Raw genomic sequence first — 19,286 nt, 5'->3', positions numbered from 1 at the left:
AAAAACCTGTGTACTGGAACTGGTGCCACTTACCAGATTCTCCTCTGTGTTTCATAAGGACAAAACAATACCTGAACCAGCATAGTCACAAAGTTTTAAGCCATCCTAGTAGATCTCTGCTGTGAGTACTTAAATTTGAATTCTGCCAAGTAATATACAGCCAAGATTGAGGCTTTACCTGCTTTACACAGAGCTATGCTTAGCCTATCTGGGAGGGTTACACAACAGCATGCAATTGCCTCGTCCCTAGAGCTCTAGTGAACAGCCAGCTCTGCTCAGCTTGCTTCTCAGCAGCATTATGTTGCCCTCATTGAAAAAGGGGATGAGAGGAAGGTCTAAGGCACTGCAATGGAATGTTAAAAATAATAAAAGGGGGGAAACAACAGGGAGACAGGAAAGTTATTCACATCAACAAATAAATAAAGCACATGGAAACTGCATGAAGGGCATGTAAAAGAAGCTGATGCAACCAGATGGCTAAGGGGCAAGGAGAGAGCAATTCCAGAAAGTGAAAGGGAACTGCAGAATGGAAAAAAAGAATAAAAATGTTGATGTTAATTCTGAATAGGGCAAATTTAAAGGGAACTTAACGGGAAAACTATGGCTGTAGTTACAAAAAAGATAAAAAACACCATATATAGAAGCAAGTCAGCAGAGGTTTGAACTGATGCAGAAATAAGTCTTTCCCACCTGGAGAGAGACTTCAGTTTTGTGGTCTCAGCATTAACAGTTTCAGTTGCTGAACTATTAAGGAGGATCTGTATTGGATCTTCTGCACAGATACTGGTTTGGTTCTGGCTTGCAGTGAGGCCCTGATATATCTACAGACACGGCTCTGAGTCTCCATAGAACAAATATTAGGGTGCCCAGTACTGAAGGTAAAGCTGTAAACTTAAAAAAACATGTATTTCCTGCTAAATAAGACTCAAATAATTGAATTATGTATAACATTTACTCAGTGATCTGGATTTATTCACCTTTTTGTCAGCTGGTTTCAGAAATGCAACCTTTAGCAGTACCACACAAGGGCTTCACAAGGTGAGAAGGAAATGCTAATTGGTTTCATCCTTTTTTGAAACAATCCGTCCAAAGTTAATTAGAATAGGTTTGCTTTTTCTTCGCAAAAGTAATCCATAAGAAAATCTGATAGGCAGCACAAACTGCATCTCACACAAAGGTAGTAGGATTTAAGCGATTTTAAGCTATGCTCCCAGAATTGAGTTGCCTTCAGGCATCTATCTGGCCTTTCTCAGTGGATGGCATAATTAGGACCTGAGTGTAAACCCCAGTGGTGATGGCTGATAAGAAGTTAATCTTTCAGGCACCACGTGGGTCAATAGAGATGTGCCAACAGGTCCAATTAGCAAAGGCTTCCTGTCCCAGGCTGTGCCATAGCATCTCTCATCACTGATAAACAGCTGCAGGATCTGCTTCTGAGGTGCCTCATCTCAGCAGCACAAGGGGAAGTAGCCCAGGGTGAGCAAAGGGCTCCAGCTGCACCTTGTACCCCCAGCTGTAAACAGCTCTGGGGTACAAACTCCTAAAGGCCTTTCCACGGAGAATTCATATGCCCAATGGGACATGTAAATCCCATAGATGTACACAATTCTGCGGCAGTAGGATTCAAGTTCAGGAGCTGCAGCCACGCTGGGTATAAACTCTGGCATTTCTTACTGAATTTAGCAACGTCACCAAGGGTATTTGTCATTAAGATCTGATCACAGGCCACTTGAATCCTCTGACTGAAGCTAAAGCAAGCAGAATATGGGTCAAACTCATGTCATCTCAACTTCAGACAGAGGCAGCCCAAGACCTACTGGCAGTACAGAGCTCAAAAGCATTGCAGCAAGCTTAGCCCCTACAGCCACGTATGAGAAGGTGAGAAACATGTTATGTGCTGTTTCCTACCATCCTTACAGGAGAGAGAGGAGAAAGTTCCTGGTTGTTAGGAAAGCAATGAAGATTTGCAAAGAGTGCTCAGCACCTGCCCTCTGCAACACAGAGACCTTTTCTTTTACAGAAGGAAAGCACTTTCCTGGCAGATAGAGATGTGCTGAGTCCCAGCATCTGTGGACACAACAAAATTCCCTCTAGGGATGTCTAAGAGCAAATCCCAGTCTCAAAAGCAATACAGGATATTGAAACTGCTCCTAAGGAGTTTGACTGGTATTGTCAAGATGACCACAACAATGGCAGAAGTTAATAAAACGATTTTAATCCCTGTTAAGTAGGTTCACCAGAATTTATTTATTAGCAAACCTGATTAGTCGGAGACTGTCTCCGTGTTCGTACTCAGTTGCTGCCTGCTGCCTGCTGAACAGACAGAGGGATGCTGGAGAGATTATTGCTAAGCCCTTCCCCCTTCCCTCTCCCCTCCTCTTCCAGGACCACACTGACAGTCCCAAGGGAAACAGGAGAGACGGAGGGGGCAGGATCCTGCAGCTCACGCTCAGCAAATTTCACCACAAAGCTCCACGAGCCCAAGAAGAGGAGCTGCCACTTAGGACACTGACTCCTGTGCAAAGGATCTATTAGTACAACATATAATATATGAACACGTACGAATATTTTCCCCTCCTAGAGAAAGAAGGAGCGATAGAGAAAAGCGACTGGGATCTCCAGAGTGCTACAGCAATTTATTTATTTATTTTTTTGGTAATCAATACCATTAAATATCCCCAGGTCTTTCTGCTGGATCGTAACTCAGCTGACCAGTTTGCAGCATGCATACTTCACCTGCGGGGAAGCCAGGCAGCGGGCTGCAGCCCGAGGCGCAGTGGTAAGTAACTTGGGGGAAGTTTCCTTGGGTTTTTTTTGCTGCCTTGGAGTAATGAATGCATGTGTATCTTTGGAGAATAGGAACATAAACAGGGCTTCGTTCCTGAGAGAAAGAAGGGAAGGGGGGTGTCTTTCAGTTGCTTTTATCCCTGAGCTGGTAGTTTTCTTTCTGTCCTTGTAACAAAGTTTTCTACAGGATGGGCAAACGTTCCTTGTATTTTCTCAGTAATCTGCAGTGACATGAGACTGAGCTGGTAAGAATACTTGTCATTTACAAAGCATTTTACTCTTAAAGCACTGTACAAACATGTACTAGTTAATCCTTACCACGGCTCTGAGAGGCAGGCAAACAGGCGAGCAGTGAAGGAAACGGGAATTAGAATCTGAGCATTCGAGTTAAAGCAATTAAGAACTTTGCATCCAGCTGATGGCAGGTAATTGACCACTCTAATAACTATTTAGCAGCTTAGTTAAGTTAGTGTGTATTCAAGGGTTTACAGAAATTAGAGAGCCATGCGACAACTCTGGAAAATGAACAATCTAGCAAGGACCGAGATATTTCAGAGCAGAGACCGATCTGCTTGCACTGGGGTTTGCAGGCATCCGACCCTTTGTGATAATTATGAACAAGGCTTTAGCTCTCCTCTGTGCCTGTGTGTTGCCAGACAACCAATGAGGCTGCAAAGCAAATCGCGTTCACAGGCTGCAGATTCCAGGAGGAGGCACAGAGGTGACTTTTACTTACACACACTCATTAAATTTGTGGTTCAGGAAAGTAGCCTGAAGCACCCTTTCTCTTGCAGTAACCTCTACTATGTTTTCTCCTTCTTCACCCATCTTTTGGCTGGCAGATACCCCTGGTCTGATGCCATTTCGGATGTCCCAGTGAGAACTCTTAGAGATGCCTATTCTCTCTGGAGGCAGCGACCAAGACTATAGTAACATTAGCTACGCGTCTTGTAATTCCTTGAGCCATTTCTTTCCTGTCTCCGTTGAAACTCCTTCTGTCAAAGGGGTCCACTACCAAAGAGCCAGGAGGATTTACCACCCTGATCAAGCCTCTGCAATCGATCTAAAGACAGAAATTATGATAAATGTTGGAGGCATCAAGTACCTGCTACCTTGGAGTACTTTAGATGAATTTCCCCTGACCAGACTGAGCAAACTTAAGTTTTGCAGCAGCTACGAAGAAATTATTCAGCTGTGTGATGATTACGATGAAGACACCCATGAGTTCTTCTTTGACAGGAACCCCAATGCTTTCGGGATGATTGTCAGCTTTCCAGCAGCAGCGAAGATACTGGGGGATTGAGGAATCCAACCTGGAGAACTGCTGCTTTCGAAAACTATTTCAGAAACTGCAGGAGCTGGCTGAGGTACGGAAAGAAGAGGAGCTCCGGAGGAGCAAAGAAGCAGCGTGTGTCCTGGATGAGAAGACCAAATTTGGACAGTTTATGAACAGGCTCAGAGATATGGTAGAAAATCCTCAGTCGGGACTCCCAGGCAAAGTCTTTGCTTGTCTGTCCATCCTCTTTGTGGCCACCACAGCTATAAGCCTTTGCGTGAGCACAATGCCAGATTTAAGAGCCGAAGAAGACAGGGTAAGTAAGTCCCCTTTAACTGATCTGACTGTAGAATATAAGGAAATGTGTCTGTTTTGCTAGACATGCATCCTTAAAAAGACACAACAGATACAGAAAATCTATAGTGATGAGGTTCGAAACTGCCCCAATGATGGAATTTTCTACAACAGAAAATGCAGTGATAGCTGAAAGTGCTTCTGTCAGCTTCAAAGGGATGTTCAATTAAAAATAATTTTAACAAAATAATTTACTAATTGTGAGCTAAACTAAAAGAAAGTGTTTCTGGACAGAACTCTATCACTCAGCACTGGGTTTTGTTCTCAAAAAGCAGTTCCTAGCATAAGTTATAAACTTGTTACACTGAGAGTTTCCAGCTCACACTGAGGAGTTTCCAGCACATTTTACTCTTTGGTTATAAGCAACCACTCAGTAACAGCACAAGAAATATCTTCTCTAGCATGTAGCACTAATATCAAATACCAGCTGAACTTCCAACCACATATATAAACCCTTTTCAAGTAGGTCAGCTGCAGTAATTCAAGGCAAATTGCCCAAGCCCGTATCATACACGAAGGATCTTTTCTTTAATACTGCTGTATTTCAGCACTGTAAAGATCTGTTATTCCAATTATAAAATGGAGGGAAGTAGAAGTTTAAAGTTCTTTCAGATGCAGTAACACCCAAATTTATCAAATAGCTTTGACTAATCCGTTTAATTAATCCTTCACTTCATTAGCAAACTGTCCTTCTGAAAGTGGTGAGAAAATAAACTCCCTGCCCGGTGAGATAAGACACTCCCTAAAGTATTCTGCATTGATGAATAAAGACATTCTCACATTTATAGCACATTAGGGTATGCACCATGCAAAAATAGGTACCTATTTTATTGCTCAAGCAGTAATTCAAGGCAGCACAGTCACGGCGAGATGATGTTATGATATGTGATGTCTGAATGAAACTGAGGACTGAATATTAACTTGTATTTGCATAAGAAGACCATTAACTTTCAGCAGTAAGTCTGGTGCTCTCACAGTTTCCACAGCTATTACTTTTGGCAGAGAAAACTGATACCCTGCTCCAGTGCTTCTTCTAAGGAAACACTTTAAAGATAGCACATCCTTCTCAGGGTTAGGTGTAAAAGCATCACAAGCCCCACTCTAGGAAGTGCTCCGTACCAACTTTGTTAATGGAAGCTGCCTGATGGGTTTTATTGTCATTTTCCAACCGCTGCAGAAAAAGCTGTGGTGAATACTTGCCATGAAAAGGAAGCACATGTTATTTCAGATCTCAGCACAAAGAATTACCTGTATTTTAGAAAGGGAAAGATTTTCAGGTTTGTCAGTGTGTCTGGTATATAGCTGCTTTCCATAGATCCTCTATAAAGCACAGATAACACTACTGCCCAGAGATCTGCATCCATATCATTACTTTAAAGACAAGCAGACTGGACTGAAAGAAGCTTAAATGCTTAAAGTGCAGGGGAAAGCACGATGGGTGAACTCGGTCCAAGGAACAGATTTGTCCAAATAGTTGGAAACATCCCACAGTTTACTCTTAAAGCACCAGAATGATGCACCTCTTTGTGGAATCCCAGAAGAACAGTATGGAAAGCCCTGTTATTTGAACCATTTAAAATGATGCCAGAGGAAGCACAGGGGAGGATGTGAGGTGTATTGCTCACACCTTGTGGAAAAGCATATGAACTACTGAATTTTTTCTATCTATCTCCACATTTGTAGCCTGCAACACCTAATATTTTCCTACTGGGATTTCGAAAGAGCATTTTAGCTACAGGAAAGCAAACCACTCACAGAGCTTAACTGATTAAAAACACCACTTCTCAGTTGTGACTGAGTCACTCCCAGGGAAACTGCAGCTCTGCACAAAGATTTGTTACTCAAACCTGGTTACTGACTGACCTCTGAAAGTGACTCCAGCATGAGGATTTGTGTACCAGCAACCTGGGACAGGCACACAACACCTCAGATTTTGGTTCTGTGGGCTGAACTTAAAAATTCCACGATATCCTTTTGCCCAGCGACAGAAACAGTCAAACTCCTCCAGTTAAGTTTCTGAACAACCTGTAATTCCACCCCTGAATCTAAAGATGCCCCCATACGGAGGTTTATTCATTTCTGAGCTGAAATCAGGCTAAAGCTCTATGCATAAAGGTGCTCAGAGGTATTGTAAGGATCCGTATTCCAATGTCACTAACACTGGAAACGGAACGTAAATACAAACAAGAAAGGCTTTACCTCTGGTGCGTTTGTGCCACTCGGGGCTCCTTTTTCAAATCATCACAGCCGCACCAAGAGGGTGAGAACTGGCTGGGTTGCAGCACAAGGAGGATCAGATTCAAACAGAAAAAAGAACAGGAAAAAAAATAAGACCAGGTGACTTCCATTTCACTCAGAGGCTGATCCCACCCTGCAGGCACGTGAAATCACTCGTTCTTTTAGCAGGTGCAAAGCCAGGGCTCGCTCAGAAGGAAGAAAAGCTGCCTCAGTGGGCAGGAGAGCAAACAGGAGTCCTCACCATCCAAGGGAAAGTGAGAACTCCGGACTCTGGGAGAGGGATGGCAAGGAGCCAGAGCAGGAGCATCTGCACCGGGGAAGCCCATCACCCTGGCAACCGGAGGGAGGGATGGAGCCATCCGCGTGGGTAGCGCAGGGCGGGGGCTGGCTTACAGAGCACAGCCCAAAGTCAAATAAAGAACGAGGCATTGGAACTGACACCGTGCACATCTGTTGGAATATTTCAAACGGCGTTAGAAATAGGAAGGAAAAACAGAGAGATGAGCAAATAGTTCTGTACTATGTGTCATGTGATGTGAATCCCCGCCAAGGGGAACAGCCCCAAGCAAAGGAGGAGAAAAGTTTGGGAAAAGTCGAAGGGGTAAATCTGTGGGGCTCTAGTGACCTCAGGTCTGAGTCTGACCATGAAACAGATGGATGTGCCATACATAGTGCTAAGGTTAGACTGGTTAGTACAACTTAAGGCTATCTGTGCGTAAAACAACCAAGATTCCACATCCCCCAACAGCCATACAGCTCTATCTATGGCTTTGTGTCTATTCTTAAGGGAAAGCAAAGTGTCTTCAGTAAGGAAACAGATATGCCATCAGCAAAATGTAGTAATCAAGGCACATGTGTATGTAGGGGTAGACAAGAAATCATAGTTGGGGGTGAGGAGCTCTCACTGTTGTTGATCCAAACAGGTATTGCTGGCAGCATGAGAAATGCCAAGCTGAATCACAGACAGTGTATTTAGGATAAAAGAGCTAATGTGATACATCTACAGAAATTATCCACCAATGACAGAATTAAGATGAGCTCATTAGAGTCAAGGCAAAAGTCTCCCCAGAAGTCAGTCCCATGCAGGAGGTACGGCCAGGATCCAAGAGGTGCAAATGAAGTAGGCACTGCTCGGCACAGAGGGAAAAAATCCACATCATTAGACCTGTGAAGTACAGGACAAAACCAGCTCAGAAGGCCTTGGATAGGACTATGCTTTAAAGCACCCTTGGGGTTTTCTTTTGGAGGAGATTTCTTTCAGTGAGTCCCCAAGATTGGCATTCTCTGGAGAAATGACTCAGCAGAAATGGTGCAGCAAGGTCGTTTCCTCAGGAGAGACAAGCAAATTAGGGTCAGTGAAGGAAAAGAAAGAACACCCAGCCATTCCCATTAGCTGTACCACAGCACTGGCACAACCAGAGCTTTCTCCTGGTGTAGAAGCTGCCAACGAGTCACACTTACGTGATGTCCTATGGCTGCAGCTAAGAGAGAAGAAAACATCTATCCTCTGTCCTCCAGTAATAAGTGAGGGGTCAGACTTCATTACTACTAATTTTTGTGCTTGCTCATAACTGATCTTGAGAAGCTTGTAAGTGCTTTCTGTACTGCACAGATAACCTAATGAAACATAACTGACATGGGATGCAACCAGCATTGTCAGACCTAATGATCTTATCTTGGAGCTAAGTATATTCATTTTCTAAAGTTCCAGTTCCTGCGATCATTTGATTATGTAGAACTGTAATTCCTTTTAAACGAGCACACGTTTAGTCTTTGATTACACTGAGAATCCAGAAAATGGGAAAAAATAAAAGAAGGGAAAAACAGGCAAACAAGGAAGAGCAGATATATAATAAATGGAACCATATTTTATGGTTTGTTTTTCATCCTATGCCATTATTCTGGAGGCACTGATGTATTTTTTTCAGTGTTTGACATCACTGATGCTGTGTCACTGTGAAAATAGCCTACCTGGCTTGGACCCCAGGGGAAACTGTTGAGAAACACATCTTGTGTGAAAGCAGTTTCATTGCTTTATAGGAGAAAAGGCAAGGATTTCCTTGGGAAGACAAAGGAAATCAGACAAGATATCTGCTTCATGAGGGTTACCAGCACCACAGCTAAAAGAGCTGTGAACACAAACTTTGGTTAACTGGTTAAACCATGTGAATTTTTGTTAATGTGAAGATATGTCCACTATGTGAACATAGACAGGTACCAGACAGATCCTCAATATTCATGCTATTAAATCCATTGTGATGACATTACAGCATAATGCACCAATCCTGCCCATAACATGCAGATAAAATTAGATCTCTTTAGAGTATTTATTAAAGGAAAACTTGAATGACTTGGGATTGACTGGAGAAGATAACAGTACTTACAGACAATGTCATGTAGAGGTGTACAAACTCATCCCTTCTGCTCACAGCACAGAAACATATGCAGGGACAAAATAGAGCATTGAACTTAATATGTACCCCATTAGTGATGCTTACCTTGCTGAAGCCCTGCTCTATGCAACCAATGGGCATCCGTGGGGTGGATGCTACTGATCACCTGTATCAAGACACCCTCACTGCCACACAGAATGATTTGCTTTAGAAACTCTTTACACTCTATTTCAGTGAATAAATGTTTTTTAAAAGCCAGCTCTGCCAGTTCAAGGTCCAATGTTTAGAAGGCACAGTCTGACACCATTAGTTTGCCTTATGTTCACCCAGCTTTGGCTGTATCCCAACAGCCATGGGACTCCCAGCTTGCACGCTATGCTGGGGGGACACCCAGCTGTTCCAGCTGCTCTGCAGTGGGCCATCACTCAAATGCAATGTGGGACAGCCCAAGTGTAAATCTGTACGTTCTATAGAAGTTTCTGTTGCTGCAACAGTCAAAATCAGAATCTGGTCTTTTAGTTCTGGAGATGTTTGAGCAGGTCTAATCATTAATTTCACAGCACCAGAGCTGTGACCTGCATATGTTGTGCCTATTCCTGCAGTGTCAGCTCCTCCTGTCAGCACCAGTATTTGTCCTTATAACAGGTTCAGTGCCTGTACGCAAGTACAGGCAGCCTCTGCTGCAAAGAACTTCCAATGCAGTAAGGAAAGAAGCAGAGAAGGAAAAGAAATAAGGCTAAAGCTTTCACCAGAAGTAAAACTGGAAATTGAGTCTTTCCCCTAAGTCCCATGCAGATACCTTGTCATTCTGACTGTACTGTTCCTCACCGTTACAAAATGAAGTCTGTTACATTTCCTAATAGGAAAAAAAAAAAAAAAGATAATGCCTCCACATCTCTCTCCTAATAAAATGGTCTGGGCTCACCAATCAGATTGAAATGCTTCGGTTTGACTCTTACAATATTTGCAGAATAAAGAACACAAGCATAAAAGTTAATTGAAATCCTTTATTTTAGTTACATTTACTCCCCTGATGTGATAACCTGTGCTGGGTACAGGGATGAGTTCCCCTTCCCTGCATTCTCTGTAATGTCCACATTCATATAATCCCACTAATAGTTTAGTCTCCTCAAATGTACTAGGTTTAGTAATTGTTTTCATAAGTCCAAGTTTCTTACTCATAAAGCAAAGTAAGTGGAAAATTGTTCTGTGATCAGAATACACAGCACTCCTTTAACCAGCTTATCATCCTGTAAATCAGGTTACAGTCTCTCTCTCAGCAGGCAGTAAACCTTTTGATTTTATTGCATCTGTCTCTAACTACAAATCCCAGTACTGGAGTGATCCATCACACGGGGTTTTCAAGTTCTCCCTGACCATCATTTGATTCAGCAGCACAGAGTTTAATTATTCAAATCATAGCAGCAATGCGGTCGCGGTGATTCAGCAGTACCTGCAGCACTGCAGCTGGATCCCACGGCTCCAGGTACGCAGGGAACACAGACTGGTACAAGACTGACTAACTGAATGATCATTTTAGTGCCAAAAGAAATGGGAAAAATGCTGCAGGGTGGGATAAGAACACCTGGGAGACAACTCAGTGTCTCACCTACACAAAGATCTACACAAAGGTGTGTTCTGCTCCACCTTAACCACTCTCCAGACTTGTAGACTCACTCTTGAGTCCAGGGGCAGGCAATAGCAAGAACTGAAGCTTGCTTTTTCACTACCACATTAGCTTGCATTTTTTCACATAGAGGGCATTCTCTGGGGACACAGATGAGGATGCAGTGCCCATCTGTAACCTTGAGAAGTGCAGAAGGCTGGAAGACAGCACCGTGCTCAGGAATTAAGTCAACCTTGAGTTTAGAGAGGAAAATTCCTGTGAGTTTTTTCTTCTAAATCCTCCACGTTCAGGGCTGTTTTGCTCTTCATGTGCTGTGTGGGCAGCCCCAGGAGCTGTATGGCTGGGATGGAGCCTCTCTGCTAAGCACGGGTAGCTGTCAGCTGCACACAGAAGGCAGCCTAGTAGCCTGTTCCATCTGCTGCCATTTTAGTGGACGTTGGCCACTGTACACAATACAGCATGTGGATCAGACAGAAGGATCTGAGTGCTAACTGGCTGTATCTGAATGCAGTAAATAACATTTGGACACACCAGGCTAAGTTTAGTAGATGTGGACTGTGACCTTGCATCAGTAAAGCTGCCAGCATTCCTGGTGTGAAAGATGATGTTCTGGCAGCTTGTCCTTCAAATACATAGTATTAAGCAGGACCAGGTCCTGCCTACCAGTATTTAAGGACAATTTTCAGGCTCCACTAGGAGTCTGAATTAGAAGAGTCAAATATATTGCTTTACTGAGCTCCTTTCCTGCTCCATTTTGAGTCACTGTTTAATGTTTTCTGGATGACTGAACAGCAAAACTGCCTTCACTCAGACGCAATCAGTGCTGCATTAGGATGGATCTAACTGGGAAGAGGTTCAGAGCCTTGCTGTCCATTGCTCATTTGTTTTACGATGATAAGCCAGCTGCTTTCCATAAGAGAACCCCACAAAGAACAACATTTGCATGCAGTGATTCAGTCGTGACTCCTAACTCAGCTCAAGGACTTTTATCAGCCGAGCTTCATAAGTAAAGTTACTTGCCTTTCTCAGAAGTATGCTGTATAACCCACACTTCTACACACTGCTGATGTAGATAGTGATTTCCTATATGAAGTTTTGAAGGTATTACTCCCTGCAGGGATGATGTGATTCTGAAATAATCCATAGACTGATCTAGCAGTGCTTATTGGCAATGTGCTTTACAAGTGCTGGTGCAACTTCAGCCAGTTAACTAGGAAATGGATGATGTGAGACAAGAAACACATAAAATCACTAACATCATCATTAACTTCATTAACAGGCAAGCACAGAAAGATCATAAGCAATGCTGCAGGTTTGCCTCTTCTAAATCTCAGGCACCACTCTTTTATATACTGTGTGAAATCCCAAATTACACACTATGGAAAACAGGCTCAGGATGCTGCCAATGGACTTCCACTGAGAGTCATCCACAGGAAGGGCAGAAAGTTGGTATCCATGGCCACAGTACAGAGCAGCTGGGTAATAACTTCACTATTCAGAAACCTGAACCTGGTTAGCCATCAGCCATTACCTCACCATCAACATAGTGCCATTCATTTCCATGGTGCTCTACAGAGGATTACAAAGAATGGATCTGTTCCAACCAATACTGGTTAGGAGACCACAGTCAAAGCCTGAAATCCTTCCCGGCAGTGTGCAGCACAGCTTGAAGTGGCCAACATGCCAGACTTGGGTTCAGATGTTCAGAAACCTCAGACTATTTTATGAGATGGTACCGCAGTGTACAGTGTCCAAAATACACATTCCCACTGTTTTGTGTTTGCTTCAGCATTTATTTAGAAGTACCTTACAGTGGGTTAAAGGGCAGACATCCACTTCAGAAGGTACTGAGGTAAATCTTCAGAGGAAGGAAATTAATTGGCCGATCAAGTCATGATTCAGAACAGATTTTCCCCAGTATATTTTAATTATAAAACGCTTCAGATTGCAACCAAGTGGGTCAGAAATGGCCAGTGCAGAGCAGGTCCTGAGGGCATGAGAACAGCTCCCTGGTGCTCTCATCTAGTTATATATAAATGAGTTTATAATAATAACTTTTTATTTTCTTGTCTATAAAGTGCAACCAAGTACAATGCATCTGAAAACCAAGGTGGATGGACGAGGTATTTATTCCACAAGGGAGGTTCTGCTTCACTCTGCCTGGGCATTGCTACCATTATTGGTGCATGTACAGACATTATTTTCACAAGATGAGATTTACATCTGTTGTAAAATATGATAGTGCTGCATAATTTTGAGATCTGGTTTTATTTACTATCCTAGATGCCATTATGCTGTAACTAATGTTTCCTGGTCAACTAATAGGGCACTTGGCTGGAAATTCATATTATTTATCTTATCTAGTGAGTGGCACATATCTCAAGCTCATTTAACTTGAGTTCACAGCTGGGGAATAAATTTCAGTCCTGTAAACTCACCTGTGCAACTAAAATTTAGATGCCATGCATCACCCTGGCATCAGAGGGTGCTGAATTCTTGAACCTCTGATCCTATCAAAAGAAGGTGCTGCATGAAAGCTGCAGTAAAGCTTTCTGGAACTCCAATGTTTTCTACTATGAGTAATACTACTTTCTTCTCACTGTTCCTACAGAGATCCATTTTGCTTAAGCTTTTGTTTCTCAGGCTGTCAGGATGGGCACTGGGCTAATGGGACTCTGCTCAACTATTCTTACTTTTTCTTATCAGCCTTCTTTTCCCCCACATCTAAAGAGGCTTTAATAAAAGCATCCTAAAATGAGTGTTTCCACTGTAGTATTATAAACATCCCAGTACATAATAGAGCCCAGAAAATGAACCATTACCTTATACAGCAGAAAGCAATAATGAAAAGGAACTATGAATTGCTTATTATCACGGGTGCTACGGAACTTTGAAATGGCCACTTTACCTATTTGAGCTGGTTTATAAATCTAAGAAATCATTCAATATTTCAGCCATCGGGCTCGGTATATAGCTTGTTACATACAAATCATTGTGTCCTTCATTGCTGAACTTAATGTTCTTTTCATACGTATAATCAATACCAGGCACTCTTTTTATTACGCTCATGCCATATGTTGTAGAGTTTCAGCTGGAGACAAGTTCCATAAATCCTGATAAATTCTTGCATTGCTCCAAAGTAAATCTGCAGGATGTATGTAGCACTGGATACTCACTGACTGCTTGCTCTGTTCTAACTGATCTCCCATCAGACTCCATGATGGTCAGTGCTGGCTGATGCTAAAATAGTGCAAAGCATCTCAGGTTTAGCTGAAAAATCCCACCCCAAAGCTATTTTGTGTCCTGTTATAAATAAAAGCTCATCTTTCCCCCACACTCATGATCAGTGCTGCATTGGTCTGGAGCTTTTATAAGTTCTACTACACTGTGATACACAAGAAGAAAGAAATCAGTGGTAAATTTGATATGAAAATAATAAAACACCTCTCACAGATCAGAATATTTGGCCTGCAAGTTGACAGTTCACTGGAAGGAGTTAACTTCCAAAGGGAAGCTGGTAACAGCAGCACATGAGAGAAATACCACTGACACACAGGTACCTGTGTTTTGGAAAGAATATGGTAGCTGAAGTCACTGTGTTATTCCATCAGCTCTTTGGACAACAAAATGGAACACAGAGCACTTTGAGGTCTGAAATAATCCAAAATACTGGAGAAACAGAAACTGGCCTTGGTATTCAGTATATCTTCCCCTCTTACTGCCCCAATATTTGCTACTTCTGAATGGGATATTAAGAAGAATCAAGAATCTTCAAAGTGCCTGGTGTTAGAGAGGGATGTTCCATATAAACTGTCTCACACATATTACAAATTAAATACAGGTATTCCTAATATGTAAAACATTCTCGTACAAGTACAATGCATAAAATTTATCTCCCATTGTCACATCAGTGGGTTTGTTGTCATCAAATCCTGCAGACCCTGAGTCTTCACTCTCCTTCCAGACAATAGAGAGGCTGAGGTGTGAAACTTTAGTGTCAGGTGCTGTATACAGTTTGACTAACTAATGGTATTGCTACACTATGTAACGGAGTGAAATTGTGCTGGTGGCTGGTGCCCAGCTGTGTTATTTCTAGTGTTTGAGTTAGTTACCTCCACATAGAACTACTGTACTGCACGGATAAACCAGTTCCCTCTGAAATAAACAGGGTTGGTTTTTCAGGGTGCCTTCGCACCATGTTGGCATGTCTGAAGCAAACATCTTTCTTTTTCCATCTTCCAAACAACAAAAAAACAAAGCAACCAAAAAACCATGAAGCCAGGAATTCACTGCATTAGTCAGTGTCAGACACTGTGATACTGGAACTTTCCTCAGCAGAAAAAGAGACCGATAGACTGATTTGAATCATATACTTGTACAAATATATTTCTCAAGTGTCTTCTGCAAAGTATATAAAAAAGACAAAGTGTGCTAACAGGGGAGAACTCACCATCCTTTACATCCACAACTGTGCACAAAAGGGAAATAAAATGCACAGTAACGTTCTTGAAAAGTTGGCTTTCAAGGATGTTCTGATGAAACACAAACATGCCTTTGGGAAGCTGATTGCACAAATTGCTTTCTCTATACATAAATAAGGAGAATGGAGAGAATAAAGCTCCTAACCAGCTCTTACCATGCCGCACTGTGACACTGCACATTTAGTTCAGGTCTAGATTTAGTCCTAGACCTTAACAGTTAAAATTCCCAGCAAACCATTTTTTTTTCTTGCATTTTCGTAGGAAGGAATAGGGTAAACTACACAATGATCTGCAAGCAGCATCACTGTAGATGTGTAAAGGTGGGTAAGTAGCAGATCTAGTGGAAATTCAGCTCAGTTAACAAAAGGTAAAATAAATCTTGATGGTAACGATGAATAATTCAGTAGTGTGACCAGAGGTGGGTGTGTGCAGAGTCCAGGCTGCGCTGTATGAACAACTGAGAGCTGAGACAAAGTGAGAACCTCATAACAACTGCTGATCACAGGCAATTTTATCAAGCCAAGTCAGCAGCTCTGTGAACACTGCAGCACTCCAGGCTCTGTCAGGGCAGTGGCTTCAAATAGGGCTGTAACCTCATCACCTACTCATAACTGTAGCAGGACTGAGTCTCTGAGATTAATTTTAAGTGAAAAAATTATGATTTTGACATTCTACGGTGCAGAAAGATAGAGATCCCCACAGAGTGCTACAGAGCTACGCTGTTCTGAAGGCTACACCAGGTAAAATAATGATAATAACATACAGGATGCATTACAGTTTTCTTTGAGGAGTCTCAGCCATTGATCCTAACACCTGAGAATGGCAGAGCCACGGGATATAAACAATTCCTGAACAAAGTGAGCTGCTCCCTCCCAAGAAGAGCTGTAATTCAATGCAAAGGGACGCTCTCAAAAAACATCACATTGTAATGCAGAGTGTAACTGAACACTGGGACAAGTTTAATTAGTAATAGGGGTATGTGTTTCCCGCAGAGCTTTTAATCAATACTGCTTGTGAAATGTGGCTGAGAATGGATAATACTGTATCAGGAACTGCTCCTGTATTCTCTTGTTTACCAAAATAATCAGGAATTAATTTACATTTTCCTCCTCATTTCACGGCAATGGACCAAATGCAATTCCACTTTTTAAGCTCAGGAAAATTTAAAAAATAATACAAATAATAATAAAAAAAAGGGATTCTGAGGAAGCAAACTAAAGCAATTCCTCTGATAACAAACATAAGGAAAGTTCTGCTTACAGCATGGGGGATCAACACAGGGAGAGGATTCCTCAAGGCAAGTTCTGCCTACTGGAGGGGTATTTATTTTCTTTGGGACTGCAGCTATAAAATATTTGTTCACATAGAAAGAAACATGATTTGTATACGGTGTAACTGAGCCAAGGATCCAAATGACTTAATGAATAACTCTGAGCCACTTTTAATTGCACCAGAGTACGTAACATTTGCAAAAGCACCACGCGTTAAACAGCACCAGAAGTGTGCAGCCATTCAGACATTAATCTTTCTTTTGAAGACACACTAATTTTGGTGCAGACTTATAAATCAGTCAAGTTCAAAAATACGTGTTTTGAGAGCTGCAAGCGGGACTGATTTGGAAGTTAAGGCTGTGCATGCAGACTTTAGGGAGAGCTGAGCCTTTCTCAGACTCTCAGAAGAGCTTCATTCATTTGGAAGAAGCAAATAAAACAAGCAGGTAGTACATCTGTTCATCTAGACATTTCGTGTGCTTAATACCCCCTATGTGCCATTGAAAGACAGCTACCTGCTAGCTGGGATTTGGTTATTTCTGATACTGGTGACTTGAGCTGTGGAGCATTTCTGCTCCTCTGATGTTTTTGTATGCTGGTTTGCAGACTGTTCGTTTATTTAATTCTCCTTTTTTTTGTGTGTGTGTGTCAGGGTGAGTGTTCCCAGAAGTGCTATTACATCTTCGTCATAGAGACCATCTGTGTGGCTTGGTTTTCTCTGGAGTTCTGCCTCCGATTCATTCAAGCAAGGAGCAAGTGTCAGTTCTTCAAAGGGCCCCTAAACATCATTGATTTCTTGGCTATTTCACCCTATTATGTTTCCCTCATCTTGGCAGAGGATGACTCGAGTGAAACGGATGACAGGCCAAGCAGCAACACTTATTTGGAGAAGGTTGGGTTGGTGCTACGTGTTTTACGTGCCTTGAGGATCTTGTATGTCATGCGCCTTGCCCGGCACTCCTTGGGCTTGCAGACCTTGGGCCTCACTGTTCGAAGGTGCACGCGAGAATTCGGCCTGCTTTTACTCTTCTTATGTGTGGCTGTCACTCTGTTTTCTCCTTTGGTCTATCTTGCTGAGAATGAATCCGGCAAGGTGCTTGAATTCACCAGCATACCTGCCTCCTACTGGTGGGCTATCATCTCCATGACCACTGTGGGGTACGGAGACATGGTGCCACGGAGCGTCCCAGGCCAGATGGTGGCTCTGAGCAGCATCCTCAGTGGCATTCTCATCATGTCCTTTCCTGCAACATCGATATTCCACACTTTCTCCCATTCCTACTCGGAGCTGAGGAAGGAACACGAACGACTGCAGTCTCGGCTGAACAGAGTTAAAAATGCCAATCACTCCGGTGAAAGTGACACCTTCAATGAGACAGACAGCTTGATCCTGGAGGAGCCAGCATCACCCATCAAATACATTTACACAGGGAACTAAGCCTCGCTCTGCAACACTCCCAAGAATAGGATACAGATGTATGTCAACATAACACACAAAGCAAAGCAACAAAATACGTTACGCCGCTATTTTTCTCTGCCAGGATAGGTGCAGCAAAGCAGCACAAGCCAATGCAGCTGGCTCCAGCACATCACTACGGAGGTGGAGGGTTGAGAATGTCAAAAGTCAAAAGTTTATTCAGTAATAAATATTCATTATTCGACAGGACTAATGATAAGATTCAGCTTTGTCTCTGCCAGTTAATATCTTGCTGAATACCTAATACTGAATGCAGAGCAAACTAAACAGCTTCTGTTGGCACAAAAGCACTTGCTATTTTATTTGCCTTTGAGTTTCCAACGTTCTTTGCAACACCTTGAGCCAAGCATTAGGAAGGATTTTTTCAGGGTTACACACCTGTGCTATTTATACAATGCTCATCACCCAGGCACACAGAGTTCTATATCTGAATCAGAGTTCTGTATCTGAAGCCACTAACAAGCTAAAATAGAAGCACTGTATGTGAAAAGCATTACAAGTTTGCCTGTAGTCAGATGACCTGTCTCTACACAACAAATTGCACTGCTGTTGTGAGATACATCATGTTTGCAAGAGAATTTGCTTGGAATGCAGTTGCAGTCTGAGAACTGTAAACATTTCATACTAGACAGGAGAACTTTTCAAACTTTTTTCATATACTTATTTAAAAAAATAATAAAAAAATCTTACTGAAGACGTGAGATGGTGTTTTGTTGTTGTTGTTGTTGAATGCTGATGGGTCTTTGAGAAAAAAATGTTATTGAAAATAAAACGACAGCTTAGAAGTATTCAAAGGTATAAATGGCAAAAAATGAGAGGGATGATTGTTAAAGGCAGTGGGAGTGATTTCCTAAAGCAAATGGGAGATGTCCCTCAAAAATATATGATATTCCAGATGATCTTTCATAATTCAACCTTTTAGATGCTGTGAATGATGTTAGTGGAAACTTCCACCAAGACAAGGTCAAGTCTGCACAAACATCAGCTCACGGGTCCTTGGTTTGTAGGCAGTCCTGCTGCTACATACAGAGCTTTAACTCAACGGACATGAGGCATGTATTTAAGTACCGAGATAAATCAAGGCCTAAATTAATGTTTCCATCTGATTTTCAGCTTTTATTTTTCCGTTTCTTAAATCCTACCACAGTCCCATGACATGGTTGTGAAGCGAGGCTCCACAAAGTGACTCTTTGGTTCCATTTTCAGCCCGTGCCATTCTCAGGCAGAGCAGGTCAGAGCCCAGGGGATCCTGCAGTCACTGTGACCAGTGTCCCACGCAGACACACACAGTCAGCAGCAGTTATGCAACTTCATGGAGGCATTAGGCAGCTTCAGTTTTTAGAGGCTCCCCTCAATGTGCTTTCTAGCTTAAGTACAGAAAA

At 42.4% G+C, this 19,286-nt stretch overlaps 1 protein-coding gene across 1 annotated transcript; it reads left to right on the top strand.

The window, feature by feature from the left end:
• Positions 1-2,369: 2,369 nt before the first annotated feature.
• KCNG4 (potassium voltage-gated channel modifier subfamily G member 4) lies at positions 2,370-18,605 on the top strand. Its single transcript, XM_015874161.2, is given in 4 exon segments — positions 2,370-2,779; positions 3,630-4,053; positions 4,055-4,379; positions 17,080-18,605. Coding segments are annotated over 3 exon segments (1,485 nt in total). The 5' UTR covers positions 2,370-2,779; positions 3,630-3,679; the 3' UTR covers positions 17,866-18,605.
• The last annotated feature ends 681 nt before the right edge of the window (positions 18,606-19,286 follow it).

The sequence above is a fragment of the Coturnix japonica genome, chromosome 11, assembly GCF_001577835.2.
Source record: "Coturnix japonica isolate 7356 chromosome 11, Coturnix japonica 2.1, whole genome shotgun sequence".
Taxonomy (NCBI): Eukaryota; Metazoa; Chordata; class Aves; order Galliformes; family Phasianidae; genus Coturnix; species Coturnix japonica.
Note: the sequence above shows the minus strand (reverse complement) of the source record. Positions and strands in the feature narration are given on the sequence as shown.